A 19,043-nucleotide genomic window follows, 5' to 3' on the forward strand; every position below is an offset into this window, starting at 1 on the left:
AGGAGAACCCTTCTGTAGAACCCGTTTTGGTTCCATGTGAAACCCTTTCTTACACAGAGGGTTCTATATGGAACCTAAAAGAGTTGGGACAGCCAAAGAACCTTTTTGGAACCCTTTGTTCTGAGAGCAGGGTTGGCACCATGACTTTATGCAACACATCAAAAATGTGTTAAAACAGATAAGTGCTGCTTTGGTAATAGATGTGAAAATACTTCAAACTAAAATAAGAGGATGCAGGTGGTAGACGGTGGGACTGTATTTTAGCAGGTGGTAGACGGTGGGACTGTATTTTAGCAGGTGGTAGACGGTGAGACTGTATTTTAGCAGGTGGTAGACGGTGAGACTGTATTTTAGCAGGTGGTAGACGGTGGGACCGTATTTTAGCAGGTGGTAGACGGTGAGACTGTATTTTAGCAGGTGGTAGACGGTGAGACTGTATTTTAGCAGGTGGTAGACGGTGGGACTGTATTTTAGCAGGTGGTAGACGGTGGGACTGTATTTTAGCAGGTGGTAGACGGTGGGACTGTATTTTAGCAGGTGGTAGACGGTGGGACTGTATTTTAGCAGGTGGTAGACGGTGAGACTGTATTTTAGCAGGTGGTAGACGGTGAGACTGTATTTTAGCAGGTGGTAGACGGTGAGACTGTATTTTAGCAGGTGGTAGACGGTGGGACTGTATTTTAGCAGGTGGTAGACGGTGGGACCGTATTTTAGCAGGTGGTAGACGGTGGGACTGTATTTTAGCAGGTGGTAGACGGTGAGACTGTATTTTAGCAGGTGGTAGACGGTGAGACTGTATTTTAGCAGGTGGTAGACGGTGAGACTGTATTTTAGCAGGTGGTAGACGGTGGGACTGTATTTTAGCAGGTGGTAGACGGTGGGACTGTATTTTAGCAGGTGGTAGACGGTGAGACTGTATTTTAGCAGGTGGTAGACGGTGAGACTGTATTTTAGCAGGTGGTAGACGGTGAGACTGTATTTTAGCAGGTGGTAGACGGTGGGACTGTATTTTAGCAGGTGGTAGACGGTGGGACTGTATTTTAGCAGGTGGTAGACGTGAGAGAGGATTTTAGCAGGTGGTAGATGGTGAGACTGTATTATTGTTTCTCTGATAATACATGGATAAACAATGCACTGTTCTTTCTTCTCAGGTTCCAAGGGTCCAAGTGGGTCACCAGGTAAACCAGGGGGGAATGGACAGGATGGTCCCCCTGGATATGAGAAAGGGCTCCCAGGACAACCTGGCAGACCTGGTCCCCCCGGACCCCCCGGACCTCGAGGACCTAAAGGCTTGAGTGGTATAGTGGGTTTCCCTGGACCAGTCGGTGATAAGGTACTTCATTACTGATACTCATCACTACATCTTAGATGTTCTTTGTTTACTTCATTCAACTGCTATTATGAATGGTTTCCAGACAAATGAATGCTACTCAAGATTGATAAATGAGGTGCAGTATGTCTGTACTTTATTTAAATGGAGAATATATTCCTTCCCAAGTAAGTGGTCTTGGAAGTAATGTAAGAACAGATGTCTTTGTTAAGACACAGGATGTTTATGTGTGAGTATCTTGGTGTTTTATGGTGTTACTGTATGTTGCTATGCCAGTTGGTGTTACTGTATGTTGCTATGCCAGTGACTGTTGGTTTGTCACCCTTGCAGGGGGACCCTGGGCACACAGGACCTCCTGGGAACCCAGGCCTTCCAGGAACGACAGGCTTACCGGGTGAGTAGAGAGACAACAGAAAATACACACAAACATGATAAGGATAAGGGGATCTTAAAAGGACAGGGAGAGAGGAAGGGGAGGTCATAAAGGGAGAGGAAGGGGAGGTCATAAAGGGACAGGAGGAGAGGAAGGGGAGGTCATAAAGGGACAGGAGGAGAGGAAGGGGAGGTCCTAAAGGGACAGGAGGAGAGGAAGGGGAGGTCATAAAGGGACAGGAGGAGAGGAAGGGGAGTTCATAAAGGGACAGGAGGAGAGGAAGGGGAGGTCATAAAGGGACAGGAGGAGAGGAAGGGGAGGTCCTAAAGGGACAGGAGGAGAGGAAGGGGAGGTCATAAAGGGACAGGAGGAGAGGAAGGGGAGGTCATAAAGGGACAGGAAGGGGAGGTCATAAAGGGACAGGAAGGGGAGGTCATAAAGGGACAGGAAGGGGAGGTCATAAAGGGACAGGAAGGGGAGGTCATAAAGGGACAGGAGGGAGGAAGGGGAGGTCATAAAGGGACAGGAGGAGAGGAAGGGGAGGTCCTAAAGGGACAGGAGGAGAGGAAGGGGAGGTCCTAAAGGGACAGGAAGAAGGGGAGGTCATAAAGGGACAGGAGGAGAGGAAGGGGAGGTCATAAAGGGACAGGAGGAGAGGAAGGGGAGGTCATAAAGGTGGTAGACGGTGGGACTGTATTTTAGCAGTCCCACTGTATTTTAGAAGAGAGGATTCCAAAACGTGGGTTATCATCAGAGTGAAAGTGCTGTAATTACGACTGATATCTTCTCTGTATCCTGCCGTCATGAGCAACTGAAACTCAAACCCTGACCCTATTCTGCAGGTGACCCAGGAGACTCCATAGGACAACCAGGACTACCTGGACCACCGGGTCCTCCAGGAGAAAGCAGAACCTTAGGTGATCACAATACAACGTCTACTTACAGCTCTACACTCCTCTTGGTTAGAGCCAGAGTATCTGGGGCACTACATTTGGACACATTTCCAACTGAGTGAACAATCACAAACAACGCTATTACAGTTTTGAGATGATGACAACAGGAAACAGGATGTTTAGGACTCCCAGACCTACCAGACAAAAAAGTAACAAAATAAATACTCACTTCCAATGGGGATTGTGGCCCGTACAGTTTAGAAGTCACATCAGTACACTCTTAGAAAAACGATGCTATCTAGAACCTAAAAGGGTTATTCGACTGTCCCCATAGGAGAACCCTTTGAAGAACTCTTTTTGGTTCTATGTAGAACCCTTTCCATGTAGGACCAAAAAGTGTTCTCCCTGGAACCAAAAAGGGTTCTCCTATGGGGACAGCCGAAGAACCCTTTTGGAACCCTTTTTTTCTAAGAGTGTAGCATGACAGAATTGTGTGCTATGTATGTATCATGACCATATCTCTCCTGTCTATTCATTTGTGTTTATGTTCTCCCATGATCCTGGTACTGCTCTTGTCCAGAGTGTGATGCCGAGTCATTAGAATAGGAGTAACTACAGGTCACATATGATATTCAGAGATATTAACTGAATATGCTATGGCTAGCTTGCCATACTTTACCTGCAAAGAGAGGACAGCTGCAAAATGGCTTATGCTCAGGTGAGGTCCCCAATGCATTAGGTGTTTTGGCGCTGCTCACTACACCTTCTGAAGGGTGCGCCGTTCGGGATGATCAGGCCCCATCTGAGCCAGGTGGCTTGCCAACTGCTCCTCCAGCCGTTACCATGCCCTCTCTACCTCCCGCCTAGCTACAGATCTTCTAACGCTATGCTCCCATTACTCAGAGAATCCTTAGTGTCCTACTGGTAGACACTTGGCCTTCCATCTCTTGTCAGTGCATTCATCCACGAGTGTATGGCACATCAACGGCTTCCTTTCGTAGGCTTCCTTGATGCTCTCCTCCCGTGGAGTTATTTACATGGCCATTTAGATGATGTTGGTGCTCCTTGACCAGACTGGCAGGTCTGGTCTGAGTGTTGTGCTGATAATGTCCTGGGGGAAGATGAGGTGCCTTCCCAGGTCAGCTCCTAACTCTTTCCAATCCGCTGCTGTTGTTCTCAGTCAGTCAGTCAGTCAGGCTGCTGCTGTTGTACCCAGTCAGTCAGTCAGTCAGTCAGGCTGCTGCTGTTGTTCCCAGTCAGTCAGCCAGTCAGTCAGTCAGGCTGCTGCTGTTGTACCCAGTCAGTCAGTCAGGCTGCTGCTGTTGTTCCCAGTCAGTCAGTCAGTCAAGCTGCTGCTGTTGTTCCCAGTCAGTCAGTCAGTCAGTCAGGCTGCTGCTGTTGTTCCCAGTCAGACAGTCAGGCTGCTGCTGTTGTTCTCAGTCAATCAGTCAGGCTGCTGCTGTTGTTCTCAGTCAGTCAGTCAGTCAGTCAGGCTGCTGCTGTTGTTCCCAGCCAGTCAGTCAGTCAGGCTGCTGCTGTTGTACCCAGTCAGTCAGTCAGTCAGTCAGGCTGCTGCTGTTGTTCCCAGTCAGTCAGTCAGGCTGCTGCTGTTGTTCCCAGTCAGTCAGTCAGTCAGTCAGGCTGCTGCTGTTGTTCCCAGTCAGTCAGTCAGTCAGTCAGTCAGGCTGCTGCTGTTGTTCCCAGTCAGTCAGTCAGTCAGTCAGGCTGCTGCTGTTGTTCGCAGTCAGTCAGTCAGGCTGCTGCTGCTGTTGTACCCAGTCAGTCAGGCTCCTGCTGTTGTTGTTCTCAGTCAGTCAGTCAGTCAGTCAGTCAGTCAGGCTGCTGCTGTTGTTCTCAGTCAGTCAGTCAGTCAGGCTGCTGCTGTTGTTGTTCTCAGGCAGTCAGTCAGTCAGGCTGCTGCTGCTGTTGTTCTCAGTCAGTCAGTCAGTCAGTCAGGCTGCTGCTGTTGTTCTCAGTCAGTCAGTCAGTCAGGCTGCTGCTGTTGTTTTCTGTATTTGTGTTCACTTCCAAATGTGAAGTTTGTGTTGGGGGAGTGATTTACACTCCTAGAAGGTATGTGCAGGTGTGATTGGTACTAAGGTTGCAAAATTCTGGTAACTTTTCCAGAAATCCCTGTTGGAGGATTACAGATTTCCTTCTTATTTCCTCCTGATTCTGGGAACCTCCCAACTGGAATTTCTGGGAAAGTGACTAGAAATGTGCAACCCTAATTGATCCTTTTCACTCTATAGCTTCAAAGGGGGACCCAGGAGATCCAGGGGCCCCAGGACCCAGAGGATCACCAGGACAGCCTGGTGTCCACGGAGCCCGAGGCCCACTAGGTGGCCCAGGTAATGGACCCCTAAAGTCCCCTTCTGTATGTCACTCATATAATATTTTCTCCTTAGGACAGGGTACAAGAAATTTCATTTATGTATATGTGCTTGTTTAGTGTCTACATATGTAAGCATTTTAGATTCTAAAGTTTGTGTGTGTGTGCAGGTTTTCCTGGTCCCTCAGGTCCGCCGGGTCGCCCAGGCTCCCCAGGGCCTCCCGGAGGAATTCTCGGAGGTCAAGGTCCCAAGGGCAATCCTGGACAGCCCGGTCCTCCAGGTACTAAGACCCAACCTACAGTTGAAGTCGGAAGTTTACATACACATTAGCCAAATACATTTAAACTCAGTTTTTCACAATTCCTGACATTTAATCCTAATAAAAATTCCCTGTCTTAGGTCAGTTAGGATCACCACTTTATTTTAAGAATGTGAAATGTCAGAATAATAGTAGAGCGAATGATTTATTTCAGCTTTTATTTCTTTCATCACATTCCCAGTGTGTCAGAAGTTTACATACACTCAATTAGTATTTGGTAGCATTGTCTTTAAATTGTTCAACTTGGGTCAAATGTTTTGGGTAGCCTTCCACAAGCTTCCCACAATAAGTTGGGTGAATTTTGTCCTATTCCTCCTGACAGAGCTGGTGTAACTGAGTCAGGTTTGTAGGCCTCCTTGCTACATGCTGTGTAGGCCTCCTTGCTACATGCTTTGTCAGTTCTGCCCACAAATCTTCTATAGGATGAGATCAGGGCTTTGTGATGGCCACTCCAAAACCTTGACTTTGTTGTCCTTAAGCCATTTTCCACAACTTTGGAAGTATGCTTGGGGTCATTGTCCATTTTGAAGACCCATTTGTGACCAAGCTTTAACTTCCTGACTGAAGTCTTGAGATGTTGCTTCAATATATCCACATAATTTCCTTCCTCATGATGTTATCTATTTTGTGAAGTGCACCAGTCCCTCCTGCAGCAAAGCACCCCCACAACATGATGCTGCCACCCCTGTGCTTCATGGTTGGGATGGTGTTCTTTGGCTTGCAAGCCTCCCCCTTTTTCCTCCAAACTTAACGATGGTCATTATGGCCAAACAGTTCTATTTTTGTTTCATCAGACCAGAGGACATTTCTCCAAAAAGTACGATCTTTGTCCACATGTGCATTTGCAAACCGTAGTGTGGCTTTTTTATGGCGGTTTTGGAGCGGTGGCTTCTTCCTTGTTGAGCGGCCTTTCAGGTTATGTCGATATTGGAGTCATTTTACTGTGGATATAGATACTTTTGTACCTGTTTCCTCCAGCATCTTCACAAGGTCCTTTGCTGTTGTTCTGGGATTGATTTGCACTTTCCTCACCAAAGTACGTTCATCTCTAGGAGACAGAACGCGTCTCCTTCCTGAGCGGTATGACGGCTGCGTGGTCCCATGGTGTTTATACTTGTGTACTATTGTTTGTACAGATGAACGTGGTACCTTCAGGCATTTGGAAATTGCTCCCAATGATGAACCAGGCTTGTGGAGGTCAACAATTTGTTTTCTGAGGTCTTGGCTGATTTTTTTTTATTTTCCCATGATGTCAAGCAAAGAGGCACTGAGTTTGAAGGTAGACCTTGAAATACATCCACAGGTACACCTCCAATTGACTCAAATGATGTCAATTAGCCTATCAGAAGCTTCTAAAGCCATGACATAATTTCCTGGAATTTTCCAAGCTGTTTAAAGGCACAGTCAACTTGGTGTATGTAAACTTCTGACCCACTGGAATTGTGATACAGTGAATTATAAGTGAAATAATCTGTCTGTAAACAATTGTTGGAAAGATTACTGGTGAAATGCACAAAGTAGATGTCCTAACTGACTTGCCAAAACTATAGTTTGTTAACAAGAAGTGGAGTGGTTGAAAAACGAGTTTTAATGACTCCAACCTAAGTGTATGTAAACTTCCGACTTCAACTATACTTACCACCTAGTGACAGGCCCTAGCCATTTAGATTTGGTTGGAGGGCCCCTCACCTCGGGCAAAACATTTTAAGTTTCCCCCTCTTGGCAAAAAAATTAAATGAAATGCTATTTCATAGTAAATTTCCTGCAATTCTACACATTTTGCCATGCATAGAGAAAATGTTGTTGTTTTTAAATACACATTTTCTGCAATTCTACACATTTTACCATGGGGCGGAAAGAAATCTTCTAGTTTGAAAACTAAATTCATGCAATGCTCCTAATTTTGCAATGGGTTGTAGAGAAAATATTTCAGTTTTAAAGCTAATATCCTGCAATTCTACACATTTTGACATTGGGTGGAGAACACATTTTTATAGTTTTTAAAGCTAATTTCCTGAAATTCTACATGTTGCCATGACTTAATGCCATGTACATATAATATCTGGGGGAGTGTAACTTACACAGTCAATGGGGGCACCCTGGAGGTCAGGGCCCCGTTCCCTGCATACCCTGTCGGTAATCCGGTCATGATAGCCGACTCATTTACCTAGCATTCCAAAACATTTAGCTGACATGGTACACATGTATACTGTACATGTTTGCAGTTGACCCGGGTATGATTTTGATGTATATGGGAATGACTTGATGTGTATTTCTCCACAGGTTTTCCGGGACCCCCAGGTCTGCATGGTCTGAACGGGCTACAAGGCCAAAAAGGAGAGAAGGGAGCAAGAGGTGAGGTTACAAACACTTATCAATAAATAACTGTCTCTGAATAGAAATAGAAATCCAGGTAAAGTATGTTACTAATAGAAGCAGGTACCAGTAGTTCTTATGTGTCACATCTCACTCTCTCAGGACCAGATGTGTTGGGCCCACGAGGGCCATCTGGGTTCCCCGGAGTCAAAGGCCACACAGGCTCCCAGGGACCCCCGGGAACTTCTTACCCCGGACCTAAAGGCCTAAGGGGCCCTCCAGGCTACCAAGGTACTGTTTGTATTAGTCATGAGTGAAAAATGTGCTTTTCAAGATAGTAATGACATGATTGATAAGCCATGTAAGAGATCATCATGTGTTAGAAGGTAGCAAAAGGTTGGTGTGTGATTTTATTTTAAGTTTATATACAGTGCATTCGGAAAGTATTCAGACCCCTAGACTTTTTTTTCACATTTTGTTACATTACAGATTTATTCAAAAATGTATGAATCTACACACAATACTCCATAATGACAAAGCAAAAACAGGTTTTTAGACATTTTTTCAAATGTATTAAAAACAAAAAAATGTTAACTGTGTGATTTTCTTTTAAGTTTCTATATAGTAGATACAGTACATTGTGTGTCATTAACTACGCAGTTCCCCGGTGGAGTAGGGTACATGTGAGTGTTGAGTGGATGGGCTGTTGACATGATGTTAGCTACTGTATGACTCCTGTATGGTTGATTGAATGTGTAATGTCACCCAGGACCAAAAGGACTCGCTGGTGAGCCCGGTGGTTCAGGTGGAGAGTGCACAGAATGTCACAGAGGACCCAACGGAGAACCAGGATACGAAGGCATTCACGGACCTCCAGGTCTGTCTGTCTGTCTGTCTGTCTGTCTGTCTGTCTGTCTGTCTGTCCCGCCCGTCTGTCCCGCCCGTCTGTCCCGTCTGTCCCGTCTGTCTGTCTGTCTGTCTGTCTGTCTGTCTGTCTCGTCCGTCTGTCTCGCCCGTCTGTCCCGCCCGTCTGTCCCGTCTGTCCCGTCCGTCTGTCTGTCTGTCATTGTGCACCAGGTGTCAGATGTCTGTCTGTCTGTCTGTCTGTCTGTCTGTCCTGTCTGTCATTTTGCACCAGGTGTCATATGTATGTCTGTCCTGTCTGTCTGTCCTGTCTGTCATTGTGCACCAGGTGTCAGATGTATGTCTGTCCTGTCTGTCTGTCCTGTCTGTCATTGTGCACCAGGTGTCAGATGTACGTCTGTCCTGTCTGTCTGTCTGTCATTGTGCACCAGGGGTCAGATGTCAAACAGTCTGTCAGTGTGTACCAAATCAAATTTTATTTGTCACATGCGCCGAATAATGAAATGCTTACTTACAAGCCCTTAACCAACAATGCAGTTTTTAGAAAATACAAAAAAAAGTAAGAGATAAGAATAACAATAAATAACAATAGCGGGGCTATATACAGGGGGTACCGGTACAGAGTCAATGTGCAGGGGACCGGTGTCGAGGTAATATGTACATGTAGGTAGAGTTATTAAAGTGACTATGCATAGATAATAACAGAGAGTAGCAGCAGCGTAGAAAGGGGGGGGGGGGCAATGCAAATAGACTGGGTATCCATTTGATTAGCTGTTCAGGAGTTTTATGGCTTGGGGGTAGAAGCTGTTTAGAAGCTTCTTGGACCTAGACTTGGCACTCCGGTACCGCTTGCTGTGCGGTAGCAGAGAGAACAGTCCATGACTAGGGTGGCGGAGTCTTTGGCAATTTTTAGGGCCTTCCTCTGACACCGCCTGGTATAGAGGTCCTGGATGGCAGGAAACTTGGCCCCAGTGATGTACTGGGCCGTTCGCACTACCCTCTGTAGTGCCTTGCAGTTGGAGGTCGAGAAGTTCCCATACCAGGCAGTGATGCAACCCGTGAGGATGCTCTCGATGGTGCAGCTGTAAAACCTTTTGAGGATCTGAGGACCCATGCCAAATCTTTTCAGTCTCCTGAGGGGGAATAGGTTTTGTCGTGCCCTCTTCACAACTCTCTTTGTGTACTTGGACCATGTTAGTTTGTTGGTGATGTGGACGCCAAGGAACTTGAAGCTCTCAACCTGCTCCACTACAGCCCCATCGATGAGAATGGGGGCATGCTCGTTCCTCCTTTTCCTGTAGTCCACAATCATCTCTTGTCTTGATCATGTTGAGGGAGAGGTTGTTGTCCTTGTGTAACCGGTGTGAAATGACTAGCTAGTTAGTGGGGTGAGCGCTAATAGCGTTTCAATCGGTGATGGCACTCGCTCTGAGACCTTGAAGTAGTTGTTCCCTTTGATCTGCAAGGGCCGTGGCTTTTGTGGAGCGATGGGTAACGATGCTTCGTGGGAGGCAGTTGATGTGTGCAGAGGGTCTCTGGTTCGAGCCCAGGTTGGGGCAAGGAGAGGGACGGAAGCAAAACTGTTACATTGATGCTGTTGACCCGGATCACTGGTTGCTGCGGAAAAGGAGGTCAAAAGGGGGGTGAGTGTAACAGGTGTGAAATGGCTAGCTAGTTAGCGGGGTGCGCGCTAATAGCATTTCTATCGGCCATGTCACTCACTCTGAGACCTTGAAATAGTTGTTCCCTTTGCTCTGCAAGGGCCTCGGCTTTTGTGGAGTAATGGGTAACGATGCTTCTTGAGTGTCAGTTATTGATGTGTGCAGAGGGTCCCTGGTTCGAGCCCAGGTAGGGGCGAGTAGAGGAACGGAAGCAAAACTGTTACACTTGCACCACACGGTCAGGTCTCTGTCCTCCTCCCTATAGGCTGTCTCATCGTTGTCGGTGATCAGGCTTACCACTGTTGTGTCATCAGCAAACTTAATGCTGGTGTTGGAGTCTTGCCTGGCCATGCAGTCATGAGTGAACAGGGAGTACAGGAGGGGACTGAGCACACACCCCTGAGGGGCCCTCGTGTTGAGGATCAGCGTGGCAGATGTGTTGTTACCTACCCTTACCACCTGGGGGTGGCCCGTCAGGAAGTCCAGGATCCAGTTGCAGAGGGAGGTGTTTAGTCCCAGGGTCCTTAGCTTAGTGATGATCACTATGGTGTTGAACGCTGAGCTGTAGTCAATGGAACACATTAACTACATAGGTGTTCCTTTTGTCCAGGTATGAAAGGGAAGTGTGAAGTGCAATAGAGATTGCATCATCTGTGGATCTGTTGGGGCGGTACGCAAATTGGAGAGGGTCTAGGGTTTCTGGGATAATGGTGTTGATGTGAACCATGACCAGCCTTTCAAAGCATTTCATGGCTACAAATGTGAGTGCTACAGGTCGGTAGTCATTTAGGCATGTTACCTTAGTGTTCTTGGGCACAGGGACTTATGGTGGTCTGCTTGAAACATGTTGGTATTACAGACTCGGTCAGAGAGAGTTGGAGTACACATTCTGGTAATCCATCTGGCCCTGCGGCCTTGTGAATGTTGATCTGTTTAAAAGTCTTACTCACATCGTCTACGGAGAGCATGATCACACAGTCGTCCGGAACAGCTGATGCTCTCATACATGTTTGTGTTACTTGCCTCGAAGCAAGAATAGAAGTTATTTAGCTCGTCTGGTAGGCTCCTATCACTGGGTAGCTCTTGGCTGTGCTTCCCTTTGTAGTCTGTAATAGTTTGCAAGCCCTGCCTCATCTGATGAGCGTCGGAGCCGGTGTAATACAATTCGATCTTAGTCCTGTATTGCGCTTTGCCTGTTTGATGGTTCGTCGGAGGACATAGCAGTATTTCTTATAAGCTTCCGGGTTAGAGTCCCACTCCTTGAAAGTGGCAGCTCTACCCTTTAGCTCAGTGCGAATGTTGCCTGTAATCCATGGCTTCTGGTTGGGGTATGTACGTACAGTCACTGTGGGGACAATGTCCTCGATGCACTTATTGATAAAGCCAGTGACTGATGTGGTGTACTCCTCAATGGCATCGGAAGAATCCGGGAACATATTCCAGTCTGTGCTAGCAAAACAGTCCTGTAATTTAGCATCTGCTTCGTCTGACCACTTTTTTATAGACCGAGTCACTGGTGCTTCCTGCTTAAATTTTTTGCTTGTAAGCAGGAATCAGGAGGATAGAATTATGGTCGGATTTGCCAAATGGAGGGCGAGGGAGAGCTTTGTACGCGTCTCTGTGTGTGGAGTAAAGGTGGTCTAGAATTTTTTTCCGTCTGGTTGCACATTTAACATGCTGATAGAAATGAGGTAAAACTGATTTAAGCTTCCCTGCATTAAAGTCCCCGGCCACTAGGATCGCCGCCTCTGGATGAGCGGTTTCCTGTTTGCTTATGGTGGTATACAGCTCATTGTGTGCGGTTTTAGTATGTAGATAGCTACAAAAAATACAGATGAAAACTCTCTAAGTAGACAGTGTGGTCTACAGCTTATCATCAGATACTCTACCTCAGGCGAGCAAAACCTCGAGACTTCCTTAGATATCATGCACCAGCTGTTGTTTACATATATGCATAAGCCCCCACCCCGTGTCTTACCAGAGGCTGCTGTTCTATCCCGCCGATGGAGTGTATAACCCGCCAGTGTAAGGATCTATGTGTAGCTGGTGCAGAGGAGTCAGGCGCAGGACAGCAGAGATGAGTAAATAAAAGTAATTTTACTCAAAGTCATCAAAATACATGAGAATTACCAAGCCCACAATACGGACCACAATACAACAAACAATCACTCACAACCAAACATGGGGAACAGAGGGTTAAATAATAAACAGGTAATTGGGTGAGTGAAACCAGGTGTGTAAGACATAGACAAAACAAATGGAAAATGAAAAGTGGATCGGCGGTGGCTAGAAGGCCGCCGACGTCGACCGAACAAGGAGAGGGACCGACTTCGGCAGAAGTCATGACAACCAGCTGTATGTTCTTAATGTCATCATTCAGCCACGACTCGGTGAAGCATAAGATATTCGTTTTTAATGTCCTGTTGGTAGGATATACGTGCTTTCAGTTCATCCCATTTATTTTCCAGTGATTGAACGTTAGCTAGCAGGACGGAAGGCAAAGGCAGGTTAGCCACTTGTCGTTTGATCCTCACAAGGCACCCTGATCTTTTTTCCACGAAATCTCAGTTTCCTTCTCCAGCGAATCACGGGGATCTGGGCCTAGTCCAGTGTCTGTAGTATATCCCTTTTGTTTGACTCATTGAAGAAAAACTCTTTGTCCAATTTTGGGTGAGTAATCACAGTTCCGATGTCAAGAAACTCTTTTCTGTCATAAGAGACGGGTATTAGCCACATTATGTACAAAACAAGTTACGAATAACGCGAAAAAACAAAAATATCATAGTTGGTTAAGAGCCAAGAAGATGGCAGCCATCCCCTACTGAGAAAAATAAATGACATTTATGGTGTCAGATGTCAGTGTGTACCAGGTGTTTCTGTGTGTTTTTCTTGTCTCAGTATTTGAGTGTTTTCAGGACCACCCGGTGAACCGGGTCCTGCTGGTACTGCAGAGCCATCTCCAGGAGACCCAGGCCCCCAAGGGCCACCAGGGCCCAATGGCCATAAAGGACAGAGAGGCCCCCCAGGACCCCTAGGGCCAACAGACTACTCAGGATCACAAGGACCCAAAGGTAACCACATAACACACAACTCCGAAACAGAAAACGGTGTAAAACATTTAAAATCGGAAAACAAAAATTTAGTTTTTGGGGGGAGGGGGGGCAGGTCGAGGTAGTCCCTCCCTGATGCAGTCTGTTTTCTGTGTTTGGTGCCTAATGTTATTTTCTGATAGGTGCCAGAGGCCCTGAGGGTCACATGGGCCCCAACGGACCAAGAGGTCGTCCAGGCGCCTATGGCCTCCTGGGGCCCAAAGGTGACAAAGGCAGACCTGGGGATGCAGGTGAGGACTGAGACCAATAGAGATAACTGAGACAATTCTAGCTGTTTAGCCTGCCCTGTTTTTCTGACAATGAGGTTCCTCTGTATCCCCCTGCAGGTCCCAAAGGCCTGCCCGGTCAGGTTTTGGATGGTGTCGTTACCACTCAGGAACCCCACCGTGGGATCCATGGCCCCTCAGGTCCATTAGGTCCAAATGGGCCCCCGGGAAAGGCTGGGCCCCGTGGGAACCCTGGGCCTCACGGTAAGTGACCTACAGAAATATGATATGTGTGTATGTGTGTTATTTTCACACCGACGGTGGTGTTTTGTGTGTCATTCTCTCTAGGTCCTAAGGGCCCGGCTGGGTCACGAGGGCCCCCAGGGAGAAATGGACCTCCAGGTCCACCTGGACCTTTAGGAGACCCAGGCGATCATGGACAGCAAGGTTTTGTGGGACATCAGGGTAAAGACACACACACACACACACAGAGACAGAATGTATAACAAATAGTAACAGAAGTAAGCCGTCTCACCGTGCACCTCAACATAATGCAATATACTAACCTCACATCTGACGTGTACACATTAGTCTTTCGGTGTGAACACATATACTCCTCCTCACAGGTCCTCCGGGTTCTCAGGGTGACCGTGGCTACCCTGGTTCCACTGGCTCTGTGAGTTCAGGCTTCCTGCTGGTGATCCACAGCCAGTCAGTGGAGGTCCCTGTGTGTCCCGAGGGCAGCAGCCCCCTGTGGACCGGCTACAGCCTGTTCTACCTGGAGGGGCAGGAGAGGACACACACACAGGACCTGGGTACGTACGAACCCCTAGATGGGTGTGGAGGGGTGGGCCGGGTTAGTGTGGAGGGGTGGGCCGGGGGTGGAGGGGTGGGTAGGGGTGGGTAGGGGTGTGGAGGGGTGGGCCGGGGAGTAGGGGGGTGGAGGGGTGGGCCGGGGGTGGAGGGGTGGGTAGGGGTGTGGAGGGGTGGGCCGAGTGGAGGGGGTTGTAGGGTGGGTTGAGGGTGTGGAGGGGTGGGCCGGGGGTGGGTAGGGGGTGTGGAGGGGTGTGGAGGGGTGGGTAGGGGTGTGGAGGGGTGGGCTGAGTGGAGGGGGTTGTAGGGTTGGGCTGAGGGTTTATGAGGGGTGGGTAGGGGTGTGGAGGGTTGGGCTGAGGGTGTGGAGGGGCGGGCCGAGTGGAGGGGGTTGGAGGGGTGGGCCGAGGGTAGAGGTAGTGTGTGTGTGTATGGGGGTGAGAGAGAGGATACTGACTAATAAGGTATCTCCATTTTGTGTCAGCTCAACAATGTGTTCAGGTCTGTCTTTCAATGTATTCACATCAGAGTTGGGGGTCAATTCCTTTTCAGTTTTCCTATGAGGAAAAAATATAATTGGAATTTATTTTTACTTCCTGAATTGGCTGAATTAAAAAAGGAATTGACCGCAACCCTGATTCACATATACACAACTCTCTCTCTCTCCTCCCCCCACCCTTCTCTCTCTCCCTCTCTCTCCCCCCGCCTTCTCTCTCCTCTTCCCCCCTCCCCTCTCTCTCTCTCCTCCCCCCAGGCCAGGCCGGCTCATGTCTGCGTATCTTCAGCACCATGCCCTTCTCCTACTGCAACACAGGTACCTGTGACTACGCCAGCCGCAACGATAAGTCCTACTGGCTTTCCACCACCGCTGCCGTGCCCATGATGCCCGTGTCGGGCCACGACATCCGCGCCCATATCAGCCGCTGTGCCGTGTGTGAGACACCCTCGCCCGCTGTGGCAGTGCACAGCCAGGATTATATCGCCCCCACCTGCCCGCCTGGGTGGAGGAGTCTGTGGGCTGGCTACTCCTTCCTCATGGTGAGTGTGTGGTGGTGGGGGGGATTGTGTGTGTGTGTGTGTGTGTGTGTGTGTGTGTGTGTGTGTGTGACTGTATATCGCTCACACTATCCTCTCGTCTCTCCAGCACTCTGGAGCGGGCGACGAGGGTGGCGGCCAATCTCTGACCTCATCCGGCAGCTGCCTGCGAGACTTCCGTGCCCAGCCCTTTGTGGAGTGCCAGGGCCCGCGGGGCACATGCCACTACTTCGCCAATGTCTACAGCTTCTGGCTGACCCACGTTTCCCTGGACGAGCAGTTTGGCCCCGGCCCCGTCCCTAGCGTGTTGAAGGCCGCCGATCAACAGCGCCAGCAGGCCAGCCGCTGCCACGTGTGCACCAAGGGCTGAACACCTTATGTCACCTCCTATTTCTTTTCTTAAATAGTTTTGTTTGTTGGTATTTTGTATGTATATTGGATTGAGAGAGAGGAGCGTGTTCTGAAAAGGCAGTAGGACAGATTTCAATCCATGCTGGCAGCGGCACATCGTACATGTGCTCCAGACCACTAGACCACCCCAGGCCACGTCACCTCCTATTTCATCCATAAGTCAAGTTGCCTGATAATATGATTACCAAACTGCCCGGATCCCACTACATCACTGTCCCAATGCTGTGCTATGCTAGCCCTGTCAGCACCCAGTCCCACTTGTCAGGGACTGGGCGCTGACTACCATTTTGACTATGGTGGCTAGTTTAACCAAACCATAGTATGGATTGCAGTCTATACTAGTCCATGGACCACTTTCAATGGAAGGAAACATCTATCAAGTGTGGAGGATGATGTCATTTTGCTGAACTATCCCTTTAACTGACTTTGTGATGGAGGCCATTGGCCAGGTAATAGACGGGTTGGTTGTTTAGCAACAAAACCGAGGCGTGCCGCAACTATGGGGCAGAACAGACGGGGTTGGCTGAGACTGTTGACAACATGTAAACTATATTTAGTCTCCAGTGTTTATTGAAAACATAATGTGCTCAATGGGCACTTGATGTCTCTCAAATACATTAGTTGTTGTTTAGCTAGCGAATTTGAGCCATATTAGCATCGACGTGACAGTCAAAACACCTCAAAACAAGACATCAAGAACAAGATAAATAATGACCCACCTACGATTCTCCACATGGCAACTTTTTGTCATTGTTGCTAGCTACAGTATTTGGCCATCCAGAATGCTAACCCATCTATTGGCACAATGGTTCAGCACTGATCAACCTGCACTGAGCACCTCCCAAGCCAGGAAGTGACAGTGGACACTGGGAAAGGAGTAAGCCATGTGAACACACTGGATTACTCAGAGAGCGCTCATCATTAGAAAACCAGCTATTCACTCCCACAAAGACTACAGGCCAAAACATTTTACATTTTTTACATTTTAGTCAGTTAGCAGACGCTCTTATCCAGAGCGACTTACAGTAGTGAGTGCATACATTTCATACATTTTTTCCATACTGGTCCCCCGTGGGAATCGAACCCACAACCCTGGCGTTGCAAACACCATGCTCTACCACCATGCTCTACCAACTGAGCCACACGGGACCGTATGCCTTAATCAGAAATAATCTTAACATGTGTAGTTAAAATAACCAATAATCTAGTATTGTATCAATATCCATGTCATAATGTTAGAATTAAGCAATAAGGCATGAGAGGTGTGGTATATTGCCAATATACCACGGCTAAGGGCTGTTCTTGGATATATATTGGCCATATACCACAAACCACCAAGGTGCCTTATTGCTATATAAAAAAACGTGTTTACTGTTCTATTTTTGTCAGTAACAAGTATTTTTGTGTCAACGCCGTGGTATATTGTCTGATATACGCATGGCTGGAATGCTGTTTCAGCCAATCAGCATCCAGGACCCAAACTACCCTGTTTATAATTTATCATTTACACTACAGCTATTACAGCTTTGAAATGCACTGGTCCCATTTTTTCATACATCATAACTGTTTTATATACCGGTTTTCAGTTGTGTAAAATGTAATGACAAATGAAATAGTTTAATTTAGTTTCTTGTGTCGTGATGTGAATATCAATTATGTTTATGTCGGTGCTGATTATTACAGTCGTCCTGTTATTGTTTTGCATTTATGAAATCGAGCTATGCCATGTTTGTATTACAGATACGGAAATGTCTTTATTCTTTTAAAAGTTTTATCCACAATGAAAAAAATCCTTGTGTATCATGTCATCATTTACAGGAACCTTTACCATTAACTTTTTTTAAGGTTACTCTTATCGAAAACCATATATGTATCCAAGTAAATCGGAGTAAAATGTAAAGACCAAAAGCACAATCACATATTTCACCGGGAGTCCCAGCTCTTCCACAGTGAGACAAAGTTATGATTTATTTCCCTCGACAACAGAACCAATCAGCATACAGTACTTCTTTCTCAAACATGTTTTTTTTTCTTCTTTTCCTTTTTAGAATGAAGAGCACAGTCAGTGCTCTTTCACACTGCACATTATTTACACAAACAAAAAAAGATAGTTAAACATTGTTATACATTTCGGTCCTGCGCTGTAAGAAAAGTTCATGTTTTAAAACAATCATTTCAGAGTTGACCTGCATACAGTGTAGCTTGGCACACACTAACACACACGCACAGGTATAAGGGACTTGGTGTGGACCGCCGTGTTGATTTCTCAGTGGAAGGGGTACTGCGCTGGCTTAACCAGTTAGATTCTTCATGCTACTCCTAGGTTTCCTTTCCTCCATTCCTATTGGCCTGCTGCTGATGTCTGCCAATGGATGGACAGATTTGAGTCTCTAACCCATTTCGATGCCCAACATCACTACAGTTCATTGCACCTTAAATATCCTCAAAGTGATTCATGGCTCGATGTAGAAGTTGCCCGCAACACAGATCTGGGGTCAGATTACCCAAATCCTAACCTTAACCATTAGAAGATCATTAAAAAAGATGGCACTGGACCAGCAGTTAGAGGCAACTCCTGACTCACCTTGACTTCAGGTGCATGCTGGTCTATGCTTGCCTGACGACTCAAACTGAATTTATCGCTACATACTTCAGTCTGAGCCTGACATCATTGAAGTCGTTTGTGGTGTCGTACAAAACAGTCATCAGCGATTGGATCATCTCTAACCAATCAGAGTATCAAAGCCAATGACAAATTGTCAAATGTCACTTTACCCACGTGTGTTCTGGCTCTGGCCCAACCCATTGGTTTCTGGGACCAATCAGATGGTCGAGAACGGATTTCCATTCTAGAAATTGTCAGGGGAGGTACTCAGATCCAGACTCATTGTGGAGAAGAAACTAACGTAGCTTTTGGCCAGAGCAAGGAGTCTGGGTAGCCAGGCAAGGTCTATGGACAAGACAGGAAAAGGAGATCAGAGGTGGATTCTGAAGAAAAATAATGATATGCAGATATTGCATTTCTTAAGTACAAAAAATAACCACTTTAGACGATGCAGGAGGTTGAGATAGAGGAAGAGCAGGTGGTCATGGATATAGCCTAATTGAGTGTTATGGGTAGTGTAGTTTTTAATTATTAACCTTAAGTCTTGATCTGTAGGTCCTTGTGCAACCCTTGTTCTATGTTCTTAATACTTCGGCAGAGCTGCGGCCACGCTATAGGTCCTTATCATCTGATGCCACCAAGCAGCCGCCAATCACAGGGGGTAATGCGTCACAGACAGCCAGTCATGGGTGACGGCATGTCACAGACAGCCAATCATCCGCGACCATACCACCCAGCCAACCAATGATAACGCATTACATGGCACAGCTCTAC

At 47.2% G+C, this 19,043-nt stretch overlaps 1 protein-coding gene across 4 annotated transcripts in view; it reads left to right on the top strand.

The window, feature by feature from the left end:
- Window positions 1–16,698, top strand: part of LOC115170124 (collagen alpha-4(IV) chain) — an 86,295-nt gene extending 69,597 nt beyond the window's left edge. For all 4 annotated transcript variants that reach the window (XM_029726441.1, XM_029726442.1, XM_029726440.1 and 1 more), the window contains 15 exons: window positions 1,152–1,333; window positions 1,661–1,724; window positions 2,546–2,620; window positions 4,849–4,947; window positions 5,099–5,209; window positions 7,532–7,603; window positions 7,727–7,855; window positions 8,334–8,441; window positions 13,005–13,160; window positions 13,322–13,429; window positions 13,526–13,669; window positions 13,754–13,870; window positions 14,032–14,220; window positions 14,973–15,256; window positions 15,363–16,698. In XM_029726441.1, coding sequence (XP_029582301.1) covers window positions 1,152–1,333; window positions 1,661–1,724; window positions 2,546–2,620; window positions 4,849–4,947; window positions 5,099–5,209; window positions 7,532–7,603; window positions 7,727–7,855; window positions 8,334–8,441; window positions 13,005–13,160; window positions 13,322–13,429; window positions 13,526–13,669; window positions 13,754–13,870; window positions 14,032–14,220; window positions 14,973–15,256; window positions 15,363–15,623 — 2,099 coding nt within the window. In that variant the 3' untranslated portion in view covers window positions 15,624–16,698. The remainder of the gene's footprint in view (window positions 1–1,151; window positions 1,334–1,660; window positions 1,725–2,545; window positions 2,621–4,848; window positions 4,948–5,098; window positions 5,210–7,531; window positions 7,604–7,726; window positions 7,856–8,333; window positions 8,442–13,004; window positions 13,161–13,321; window positions 13,430–13,525; window positions 13,670–13,753; window positions 13,871–14,031; window positions 14,221–14,972; window positions 15,257–15,362) is intronic.
- The last annotated feature ends 2,345 nt before the right edge of the window (window positions 16,699–19,043 follow it).

Source organism: Salmo trutta, chromosome 31 (assembly GCF_901001165.1).
Source record: "Salmo trutta chromosome 31, fSalTru1.1, whole genome shotgun sequence".
In the NCBI taxonomy this organism is placed as follows: Eukaryota; Metazoa; Chordata; class Actinopteri; order Salmoniformes; family Salmonidae; genus Salmo; species Salmo trutta.